This window comes from Camelina sativa, chromosome 19, assembly GCF_030686135.1.
Source record: "Camelina sativa cultivar CO46 ecotype springtype chromosome 19, ASM3068613v1".
NCBI lineage: Eukaryota > Viridiplantae > Streptophyta > Magnoliopsida > Brassicales > Brassicaceae > Camelina > Camelina sativa.
The window spans coordinates 23228841-23240850 of NC_141898.1; the positions used below are offsets into that span (position 1 = coordinate 23228841).

Consider the following 12010-nt stretch of genomic DNA (forward strand, 5'->3'; position numbering starts at 1 on the left):
TCTTTATGTAAAGGTGAGTATTTATTTTTTTTTTAGAAACAGTAACTAATTGTATAAGTTTCACAATCATTTTTTTATCTTATATAAAAAGTAAGGGTCTTTTTCTTGTAATATAGCAACTTAAAATTAAAATAAGTAAACAATATTTTAATTTTGAATTTTATGGTATATATATATACTTTATCTTATAATTAGATTTTAGATGAAATTAGATTTTATTTTATCTATTTACTATTATATAAAAAAAATTTAGGTTAGGTTTTGAATTTTACATTTTTATTTTTTAAAATTTTAATAATGAATTGACATGTGTCAACATATGAATGATACAATTAACACATGTCAAATTTTAATAATGAATTGACATGTGTCAATATCTGAATGATACAATTGACACATGTCACGATCTTGTTAATGAGTAATTTTGTCATCAAGGTTTATATAATAAGATATTATATAAAGCGTTTACCGGGAAAACAGCCAAAATCAACCCCAACTCTTTGCCAAACGCTTTTTTATACCTAAACTTCAACACCCTACAAATAACAACTTGAAATGTATTAAAATTCAAATTTGCTACCTAAACTATATAAAATGTTGTTAATTTCAACCTTTGATCGAACATTGTTAAATCAAAGTTTAACGATGTTGAGTCAAACGATCTGTGGTATCTATATGGCACTGGTAATGACCAAAACTAAGTTGTTTTGGTCATTTTTAGGTTTGTTGTGGCACGAAACAAAGCGTTTGACAAAAATGGAGTATTGGAGTCCGTTTTTGGGTGTGCTGTGAGACTTTATTTTTGGTAATTTCTTGCTACAAAATACCCAAAATGACCAAAACGACGTAGTTTTGGAAAGTTCCAGTGCTACGTTGAAGTCGCGGACCGTCTGACTCAAGATCATTAAACTCTGATTTAATATTGTTCGAACAGAGGTTGAAATTGACAACATTTTATATAGTTTAGGTAGCAAATCTAAATTTTAATACAATTCAGGTAGTTATTTGCAAGGTATTAAAGTTTAGGTATAAAAAAACGTTTGACAAATAGTTAGGGTTGATTTTGGTCATTTTCCCACGTTGGGGTTTGACAGCTCGTTCATGTGTTATAACTTAAATCCGGAGTCCGGACGTTGGATCACATAACAAATATGAAATCTTGTTGTTCCTCGACCTCGATCTATCATCTATGGATAAGATCTTATAAAGAACACTCAAAACAATATATAAGAGTTAAAGTAGATCTAGCTTCTCATCGGTTTACCGTTTAGTTTTCTCAAAGACAACTGTTTTTACCAAAAAAAAGACAAACAAAAATGATGAGAAAAATGAAAGTAGACAACTAAATTTGCACCACGTGCGAGACAAATGTAGTCTGCGACCTTACTCACAAACCGACAATGACATGTCTCACGCCTTTTAGTTCTTGTAAGAAAAAAGTGACCTTTTATTTTCTTCTTCTAAGTTCTAACTTCTAAGTTTCTAAGTATTGCTATTTGTAAAAAAAGTTGTATTATATTAGGATTCACTACTAGTTAGTTCTAACCAAATTTTTTGATGATGAAATTTGAGTTATAATTATAGCTGCAACGTACCCAAACCAGAATGTTTTATTTAATAAATCTTATCTAGATTCTAGCCAAAAAAGAAAAACAAAAACAAAAAAAAGAATGAACAATCTTGATGAACCAATGTTGAACAGTCAAACTGTTTTATTTTTTGAAGACCAAATAAGTTGTCCAGTGTTTCGTTCTGTTAACCAAAGCCATAAATTAACTCTTTAACAACTATAAGCATCTAATAATAATATGTTTGTTAATTATTAGCTAAGTTGGGCAACAAAAGCACATCCAAATCCAACTCTTAAAAAAAAAGCTACTATGAACGTTAGGCTTATAATCAATCTCTTAAAAATAAATTATCCTAAACAAAACCACAACAATTTTATACTACTACTACTTTCCTAGTTGCATTAATAATCATTAGTCACACACCACACCAGTAAAAGAGGATGATTATTAATTCAATAATTAAATGAGCAATTAACGAATGAAGAAGAAGAAGAAGGTGAGACGAAACCGCGTAAAGAGAGAGCACTAATAAGACCTTTCTTCTCTGCACCATCCTCCTCATCCTCTCTCATCATTTTACAAATCCACAAAAAAAGAATCATTCTTTTACACTCTTGCTGATGATTCAACGAATCCATTTACCCAACCAGAAACAGCAACACACAAAGTTATTATATAAATACTTTTTTATAAAAAGAACGTTAGAAAGAAACCATTTTTTTTCTTATTGTTATTGACTTTAAACAAAAACTAATCTACGAATAATATTTATCTTTCTTCGTCTTCTTCTTCATCTCCTCCCAGAAAAATAATCAGATTTCTTAATCTTAATCCTAATCCTAATCCTTATCAATACCATCGTCTCTTCTGGCTGTTCCGGTACTAGATCCTCTCTTTCTTGATGTTTCTTTATTTACCTATTGATTCTTTTTTTTTTTTTTTTTGGTGTGTGGGATCTATCCATCTATAATATTGGTAAAAATGGTCGATGAACATTTAATGAAACTTCTCCTGAATAACGACTTTTCAGCAACTCTTGTCTTGTCTTTTTTTTTTTTGGTTCAATAATTTTGATTATATTACAAAAAATTATGTTTTTGAAGCTTGATCTGATTTGGGTTCTCTGATATGGTTCCAAAGTTTGATACTTTTTTTCTGATTTGAGTTTGTTTGTTTATGTTTCTTTTTTTTTGATAAAAGTATCGTTGGATGAGGAGAAGAAGAAAGTGAGAAACTTGTGGGGGAAAAAATAGAGAGATTGTTTCATGGGCAATTCATGCCGTGGTTCTTTCAAGGACAAAATCTACGAGGGCAATCATAACACTAGGCCCGAGGAGAATTCCAAATCCACCACCACTGTTTCCTCTGATCATTCTCCTACCGCCCCCACCACAGAACACCGAGATTTCTCCAAAGAAGCTCAAAAACAGGACAACAACAACAACAACAATCCAGCTCTTGTGATTCCTGTTAAAGAACCCATTATGCGGCGTAACGTTGACAATCAAGCTTACTATGTTCTTGGTCACAAGACTCCTAACATCCGTGATCTTTACACCTTGAGCCGTAAGCTAGGACAAGGACAATTCGGGACGACGTATTTGTGTACCGAGGTTTCCACGGGTGTTGATTATGCATGTAAGTCTATATCCAAGAGGAAACTGATATCTAAAGAAGATGTTGAGGATGTTAGGAGGGAGATTCAGATAATGCACCATTTAGCTGGTCACAAGAACATTGTTACCATTAAAGGAGCTTATGAGGATCCTTTGTATGTTCACATTGTTATGGAGCTTTGTGCTGGTGGTGAGTTGTTTGATAGGATTATTCAAAGAGGGCATTACAGCGAGAGGAAAGCTGCCGAGTTGACCAAGATCATTGTCGGTGTTGTTGAGGCGTGTCATTCGCTTGGTGTGATGCATAGAGACTTGAAGCCTGAGAATTTCTTGTTGGTTAATAAGGATGATGACTTCTCTCTCAAGGCCATTGATTTTGGTCTCTCTGTTTTCTTCAAACCAGGTAATGTGGTATCTAGTTTAGAGTGTCTAAGCATCTTATTAAAATCATAGAGCTTTTGATATTGAAACATTTGGTTTGATCTCTAGAGTGCTCCATTTGTTATGCTTAATGTATTTTGGTACTCTAATCTCTCAGGCCAAACATTCAAAGATGTTGTTGGAAGTCCATACTATGTTGCTCCTGAGGTTCTTCTTAAACTCTATGGTCCAGAAGCTGATGTGTGGACTGCTGGTGTTATACTCTACATTTTGCTAAGTGGTGTCCCGCCTTTTTGGGCAGGTATGCGCAAATAGCTTATAGCCGTTTTCGATGTGTTCGCTTAATGCCATTGACAAAGGTTTGCTGAAGTTTGGTTTTGTGTTTTTTTTTTGGTATCAGAAACACAGCAAGGAATTTTTGATGCTGTGTTGAAGGGATATATCGACTTTGACTCAGAACCGTGGCCTGTCATATCCGACAGTGCTAAAGATCTGATCCGGAAGATGTTATGCTCTAGCCCCTCTGACCGCTTGACTGCTCATGAAGTCTTGCGTACGTGATCATCTACACTTAAATAAATGGTTACTTTTGGTGACATTAGACTATATCTCTCTTGTATCTCTTTTTTTTTTTTCAGGTCATCCATGGATCTGTGAGAACGGAGTTGCACCTGACAGAGCACTTGATCCGGCTGTTTTGTCTCGTCTAAAACAGTTTTCTGCAATGAATAAATTAAAAAAGATGGCTTTAAAGGTCAGTTTGTAGTTATACTCTATGTTCTAATGTCTCTGCATCACATTATTTTACTCATATTACTTATTATGGAATGATCAGGTGATAGCTGAGAGCCTCTCAGAAGAAGAGATTGCAGGTTTAAGAGCAATGTTTGAGGCAATGGATACGGATAACAGTGGTGCAATCACTTTTGATGAACTCAAAGCTGGCTTGAGAAGATATGGTTCAACCTTGAAAGATACCGAGATCCGAGATCTTATGGAAGCGGTAAAAATGCATGCTTTTGAGAAATATACTATTTCATTTCACTATATAGATGTCAGTAACCTTATTCTGTCTTGTGTCTTAGGCTGACGTGGACAACAGCGGTACAATAGATTATAGTGAGTTTATTGCAGCGACGATCCATCTGAATAAGCTAGAGAGAGAAGAGCATCTTGTCTCTGCATTTCAGTACTTTGATAAAGATGGAAGTGGTTACATCACCATTGATGAGCTGGAACAATCGTGCATTGAACATGGGATGACCGATGTTTTTCTTGAAGACGTAATCAAAGAAGTAGATCAAGACAACGTAAGCTTTGCCTCTTGACATGTTTCTTCCGATCTTCACCATTGGCATTTGCTGATAATGTTTCGGTTCTTGTTTCTTACAGGATGGTCGGATTGATTATGAAGAATTTGTTGCCATGATGCAAAAGGGAAATGCTGGTGTTGGAAGAAGAACAATGAAAAATAGCCTAAACATCAGCATGAGAGATGTGTAGGCACATTACACACAACGTTTTTATACCGTTTGCTTGGTGAGGCTGCAAATGTTTCCATGGAACCAGCATTTGCAATCTTTAAACACAGATGAAGAGGAAGAGAAACAAGATTCTTAGCTGCAGCGAACCAGCTGAATCGTTGAAGGTTGGAGTTTACAATGTTAAAAAAACTACTGTATGATTAAAAAAATGGTTGGATGAACAAAAGTGGTTCGTTCTGTTTCATCAGTAGCTGTGAGGATTATTCCATTTTCTCTCTGTTTTTGTTTGTTTGTTTGTAACAATTGCTAAAAGAGTTTGGTGAGCTTTGTTTCATCTCCATCGTTGAAAGCTTTGACCCTTGTTGGGTTTTTGAGAGATCAATCATCATCCAATATAGTAAAAGTATGATAAAAGTTGTGTGACAAATATGGATATAATCTTCCACCGTCTACTTATTACTTTCTCTAGTTACATTTGATTTTGAATTAGCAAATACATAAACATATACACACATCATGAGTGTATATATTAAAGACATTACATGTATGTTTATTTATGTATGAAAAGAGAAATAAATGATGTAAAATGTGGATCGCTAAGAAGTCTCGATCATGTAATAAAAGTGAAGTCTTGGAACCAAACTTAAGGTTGTTCGAAACAATCAATCATATATTGGTCCCAATGTGGTCGATTGGAACATGACAGGGAAACCATGTGCTCCCCACTTATTTATATCTTTGCTTCATATACTCTCCACAGCAAAATGCACATGCAATTGGGTTATTTATGTCACTTTCTATTATTATTTCAAGAAAACGGTGAAATAGATGGATTCATTCATAGTTGATATTTAATCATTGTTTTCTTTTTCGTCAAAAATCATTTTGTTATTCTGTTTCATAACAACCATTTTTTATACTAAATTAAATTACACATGAGCAAAAAGTACAATTGTGTTTACAAAAATGATATGACACATGAACTTGTATGCTTACAAAAAAAAAAAAAAAGAGAGAGACAAATCATTAATCATGTTTTATGTTTGAATGAGAAAAGTTAAATTATAAGTTTGCTTTACAAAAAATATTGTATACTTTTTTATTAAAGTATTTTTTAGAAACATCCCTAAACTATAACACTAGCAAAGTTATTAAAAGAAAAAAAAGTCAGCAGCCGTTAAAAGAAATATTAGATTAAAAAAAAAAAGTCATGAACCGGACGTAGGAGGATTAGGGTTTTGAGTTATGCCGCCTCCCTAAGTCCTAACATCTACTATATAAATAAACGCAGCTACTCTTATCTCTCTAATATCATCTTCATACACTTCTCTAACTTAACCTTAGCTTGAGTTTTTCACAGATACTATATGTTCAGTATTTGGTTCTCCATGTTCACCACCAGTAATCTTTGTTTTTGTGTCTAGAAGTTTATCTCCGATGAAGAAGCAATCCCATAAGATAGGAAGTGCTGTATGACACTTTACACAACAGTGGAGTGAACGAGGATTGCATCCGGTAGTTACACCCATCCCCCGGTCAGTGTTCCCGATCCAGTTCAGGTCGGGTTCGAGCTGCTCGGCCGGGTTATCTACCGTACTTCCTAACCGTTCTGTGTCCGCTGTGTGGTTGATTTGACATGGGTTCGCTGAGGCTTTTTATTTATTTTATATTAGTTATGATATGAACTTTGTCCGATGCCACGTCGACGGTAGCTCTTTGTGGCTGTGATCCTCGATGCTACATTGGACATATACAAATGTACGTGTTTCGGTTACTGATAGGAACCTGTGGATCTTTGATTATTATACGATCTACGGAGCCATTTCGGCGATTACATTTTAGATTTTTAAAACCAATTAATTTTGATTTTTTTGTTTTAATTATTGGGAAGGTTACCGATGATGATTATTGCTAAAATATGGAATTACCGTCTGAGTTTTATACTCTTTGATGTGAAAAACGCTGGCTTACTGAGGCTTCCCTATTTCCTTTTTTTTTTTTTCAATACTTATTAGATGGGCAAAGTGCCTTTGAGAGATCAGAGCAGCGAGATTTCAAATGCTGTTCTTGTTCCGTTGCAGGCATAAATCGAAACCCATTGATCTTTTCTCTATTTCATCTTGCAAGTAATCTTTCATTATTGCAAATCAGAAGAAAATATCTCACATTATTGATTAAGAAGCAAAGTTTATTTTTTTAATCATTTTTTTTCTTTCTTTCTTAACATTAAATCCAAAAAAGGTACATGAGCATTTTTTATTTTGTTTGTGTACATCCTACGTTTGATTTTTAGTTCCACACTACATCTTAGATTATAAAGTTCTTATGAATCTCTAACCATCGACAAGGAAGAGTTTGTAACCATGTTTTGGTTCATGGTCCGAAGATATATGATGGTTCTGCGTGGAACTTCATCGTAGTCCGGAAAAAATGTTTTCACACGCTTATATTAGTATGAGTTCCTTTTAATTGAAATCTTGATAGTCGTAATTCAGAGAAAGAATGTGTATGATATATAAAAATGCGCCACCTAAGGTTATTCCTGTCCCCAATGGCCACCTTGATTGTAGCCGACGTTTCGGAGATACTCTTTTTTCTTTTTTTGGAAGACGTAAACAAGTCAAAAAGCTACACTGCCTAGTTGCACGCAAAGACAAAGGAGGTACAGAACAAAAGTGGAAAATTCTATTCAGCTCTAATATTTGACTTTTAATTGGGTTCTTCAAATATTTAATTTGACTTGTATTGTAATAACATTCGATCTTTTATCATCACCATCTAAGAATTTGGCTCGTAATTAATAAGTAATGAAAGGAAAGAATGGTTTGTAACTTAATATAATGAAACATAAGTACACAACTTCTAAAACAAAAATGAAATAATCATACATATGACAGAAAAGTTTAGAACGACGAAAACTAGGAATTATGTAGCAAATAGCTTCAAGCAAATTATACATTTTAATTAAGAATTACAACTTTTCGTAATAAGAATAAGCGTAGGCACAAAAATCTTAAACCACCAACGAAAGAGATAGAGAGAGAGCGCTCATCGCTGTCCATGCTTGCAGGAGAGAGGAAGAGAGTCAGAGGAAGGACGGAGGAGGCGGCGGATCTTAGAACGGAGCATGAAGAAGACGTGAGTGAAGCTGCCTGTTTGTTGATTTCCCAATGATGGTTTGGCTCCGTTCTTGTCAAGATCTGTGAAAAGGGTTGGTAACTTCTTTAAGAAAATCAATGACCAACTCCATTCCCACCATTCTTTCACGGAGCTCCCTCCTTGCTCTCCCATGGTTGACACCGACTTGGATCTAGGGACGGTGGAAGGTTGGTTACGTGAAAGATTTAGAGAAAGAGAAGAGAGACGGCGACGGAGAAGGCCCGGCTCATCTGTGGTGGTGGTGGAAGAGACAGGGAGAGAAGTGGGTTTACGAATCTGAAGAGTTTTCATAATTGAGGTGCTCATGGCCAAGAGAGATCAGACAGAGAGAGGAAGATGGAGATCAGGAGGTTGAGAGATGATCAGGTTGCTTTAGAGAGAAAAAGTGAGAGAGAGATTGTGAACAAAGCTTTGACACTGACTGGTTTTATTCCCGTGTATGTTGTGGACCTCATTCATTTTTATTCCTTTTCTTTGCCAATAATTACATGCCAGTTCTTTCTCATATGATTTGCCGCAAAGTTGTTATAGTGTGTGTCATTTATATCGAGTTGTAATTTAAAAAATAAGTATATAGTTCAAAAACTAAAACAACCTTTAAAGATATAAAATTATTGATTTGAAAAAAAAAGGAGAACAAATATGCAAAACAAAATAATAATTTAAAGGTCATGAATTTTCGGAGAAATTTGTAACTAAAATACATTTTAGATGGCGTACGAAAGCAATATGGTGAACAAAATTTCTCTGCCCAAATATCATAAATGGTTCTTTTTTTGGGGAGCCTGAATTTTAATGACAAGATATCGATTTCGAATTCGTTTATAATCACGATTTGGCAAGCAATATGAATGCATTGTGTTTGTCGTCTACAATCCAAATTAAAATTATGAAACAAACGCAATGCAAACGTATCCAACACATGTACATATACATATATGAAAGACATAAATAATTTAATATGAAAGAGCAATAAGTGTTGTAAATGTGGAATATGCTGAGCTAGAAAGTCACAGTTATGTATTGTAGGCATGGGCGTTCGGATATCGAATCGGATTCAGTTCGGATTTTTCGGATTTTGAATTTTTTGGATATTGACTCTAACATCCATTTGGGTATTTAAAAAATTCGGATCGATTTCGGTTCGGATAATTCGGATTTCGGATCGGTTCGGATATGATTATTGATAACCAAAATTAAACCAAAAGTTATTGGACAATGTTTTATCCGAATACTTTTTAATCTTATTGTACCCAAATAACCATACTAATAGAGTATTAAAAAAAAGATAGAAATTAAGTAAATGACAAGGTTCTCATAGAAGATATGATGCATATTTATCGGAATATCAAACTATTTCTTATATGTTCGGTTATATTCGGATATCTATTGGATATCGGTTCGGATCGGATAATATCCGATATCTAAAATAATGAAAGCCAAGAACCGATCAGTTATTTCCTTAATATTGGTTCGGTTTTAATCCGCTTATTTCGGTTTGGATATGGTTCGGATTTTCGGATTCAGATTTTATGCCCAGGCCTAATGTATTGAATCCAAACTCAGGTTGTTCGAAACAATCTGTAAGTGTTTTCAGCCGATTAGTCTAACTCTGTATGAGTGCGGAAACAAGAACTAATCAACACCAGAATTTAACGAGTTCCCCTCTGAACCGGAGAGTACGTCTCGTGCAAGGACCGACCCTTGCAAATATCCACTAAAAAAAAATCCAAGTAAGTTTCAGCACCATTCTCTCTTGTCTCTCAATCTAACACTCTCTGTTTCTCTCTTATATTTACCCTAGACAGAAACACGACCCTGAAGCTTATTCACCTATGCTTCTAGTGTAAGAACAACCCAGAGAACAAGAACAAGAAGAATAAGAAACCTATCTAACCCGAAGCCCTTACAGACAAAAGATTACCAAGAGGCTCTCTAAACCCGAAAACTCTCTCTCTCTAACTTGTCTCTCCCTTGCTTCTAAGTTGGTGATTCTTCTCTCTCTTGCTTCATTGTGAACCCTTGCCTCTCTTTATATATAACCTTGAAGCCGCCTTATTCCAATTAGGTTTAGGGTTTGCAACTCCTTCTCCTTTTTGGAAACTTGTCTTTCTTCCTTGTAAAGAAACACAAACAAACCAACTTGGTTCTGGTCCACATCCGAAAGTCCTTCTCGGCCCAAACTCGGCCCTGTAACAGCGATAACCCAGTTCGTAACCTGGACTGGTCTTCTGAACCCGATGACAATAATCCACAAATCTCCACCTTTATCGTCTGGTTCAACTTCATCTGTTCCGACGAAGCTTTCAACTTGTCGGCATCTTCAATGGATACTTTCAGCAATCTTCATCAACCTCTCCTTAAAGTCCTCAAAGCTGTTGTGAAGAATATTGTTGTTGTTCACGATATAGGTAACCTGAAAACACAAAAGTAAACTCTATCTTGTGATGCTTCTCTGTTTTCCCTCTGTATCTTGAACAACTCCCGAACTTTAACCTGTTCTTTCTTGACTCTCCAGGTGAAGAAGAACACAAGGAGTTTGACGCCTTGCTCTGCTTGTCCCAAGTAATACCCCTGAGACCCTTTCATGATTTCAGATTTTACCATCTTCAATCTTCCTTTGTTGATTACTTTTGAGACTTCAGTTCCTTACAATTGCTTCTCTACCTTTCCTACGAGATGACCAATCAACAAACCATCTCGAAGTACCCCTTGCTTAAATCAGATGATGACCTTCAGCGTTGCGAGACAATTCTCGAACGCATTACCAGGTAATCCCTTGGTTAACAGATCAGTTGGATTCAGGGTAGTGTGGATTTTGATTACCTTGACAGAGCCATCATTCACTAAGTCACGGATGTAGTGAATCTTGTTAGCAATATGCTTTGTTCTGTCATGATGCACTGCATTTTTAGCTAGACAAATTGCACTTTGTGAGTCACAATTCAGCCTAAAACTCTCTGAATCAAATCCTAATTCACTGCATATCTTCTATAACCAAATACCCCCCTTAGCTGCTTCAGTGAGAGCCATGTACTCAGCCTCTGTGGATGAAAGGGTTACCACATGCTGAAGATTGGATCTCCAACTCATTGTGTTTCCACCAACCTGGATGACATAACCTGAAACTGACCTACTTATGTCTGGATCAGTAGCATAGTCTGAAGCACAAAACCCTTCAATACGCATGTGATCTGATTTTGTGAATGTAAGACACACTTCTGTAGCTCCCTTCAGATACCTCAGGATCCACTTTACCGCTTCCCAATGACCGCTGCCTGGATTTGCCATGTACCTGCTGACCAAACAGATGGCAAATGCTAGATCAAGTCTGGAACCGATCATAGCATACATTAGGCTTCCTACTTCACTTGTGTAGGGTAATGAACTCATTAGTGATGACTCTATGATTAACTCTTCATGTGTCAACCTTCTCAGCTTCAACGACGAGTTAACAGGAGACACAACTGCCTTACACTCATCCATATTGAATGTTCTTAAAACTTGTTTAAGATACCTTGCTTGTGATAACTTCAGAACCCCTTTTTTCCTGTCTTTGATGATATCCATTCCTAGGATCCTAGTTGCTGGTCCTAGATCCTTCATCTCAAACTCCCTATTCAGACTCTTCTTTAAGATCTTGATGTTCTCCAAGTCTTTAGCTGAAACTAGCATATCATCCTCAATAGAGTAAGAGAAACACCTTATCATCAATAATTGATCCTTTGTAATACACACACGGATCATTGAAACTTCTGTGGAACCCTTTTGATTTCATAAACTCGTCAAACTTGTGATT

At 35.6% G+C, this 12010-nt stretch overlaps 2 protein-coding genes and 3 non-coding genes across 5 annotated transcripts; 4 read left to right on the forward strand and 1 right to left on the reverse strand.

Annotated features, from left to right (window-relative positions):
* The first annotated feature begins 1925 nt into the window (after positions 1–1925).
* LOC104767035 (calcium-dependent protein kinase 6) lies at positions 1926–5434 on the forward strand. The gene is made up of 8 exons (XM_010491055.3): positions 1926–2450; positions 2772–3590; positions 3726–3869; positions 3969–4121; positions 4207–4322; positions 4404–4571; positions 4654–4878; positions 4961–5434. The coding sequence occupies exons 2-8, from the start codon at positions 2837–2839 to the stop codon at positions 5069–5071; spliced, it is 1671 nt and encodes a 556-aa protein (XP_010489357.1). The 5' UTR covers positions 1926–2450; positions 2772–2836; the 3' UTR covers positions 5072–5434.
* A 1050-nt stretch (positions 5435–6484) lies between these two features.
* Positions 6485–6550, forward strand: LOC147920888 (small nucleolar RNA U49). The gene has a single exon (XR_015592012.1). It is a non-coding gene; the product is annotated as a small nucleolar RNA U49 (small nucleolar RNA).
* Positions 6551–6740: 190 nt separating this feature from the next.
* LOC147920889 (small nucleolar RNA snoR2/U65) lies at positions 6741–6891 on the forward strand. Its single transcript, XR_015592010.1, has one exon. It is a non-coding gene; the product is annotated as a small nucleolar RNA snoR2/U65 (small nucleolar RNA).
* Positions 6892–6947: 56 nt separating this feature from the next.
* LOC147920890 (small nucleolar RNA snoZ7/snoR77) lies at positions 6948–7028 on the forward strand. The gene has a single exon (XR_015592006.1). It is a non-coding gene; the product is annotated as a small nucleolar RNA snoZ7/snoR77 (small nucleolar RNA).
* Positions 7029–7860: 832 nt separating this feature from the next.
* Positions 7861–8682, reverse strand: LOC104767036 (uncharacterized). The gene has a single exon (XM_010491056.3). The coding sequence runs from the start codon at positions 8515–8517 to the stop codon at positions 8101–8103; it is 417 nt and encodes a 138-aa protein (XP_010489358.2). The 5' UTR covers positions 8518–8682; the 3' UTR covers positions 7861–8100.
* Positions 8683–12010: the final 3328 nt, after the last annotated feature.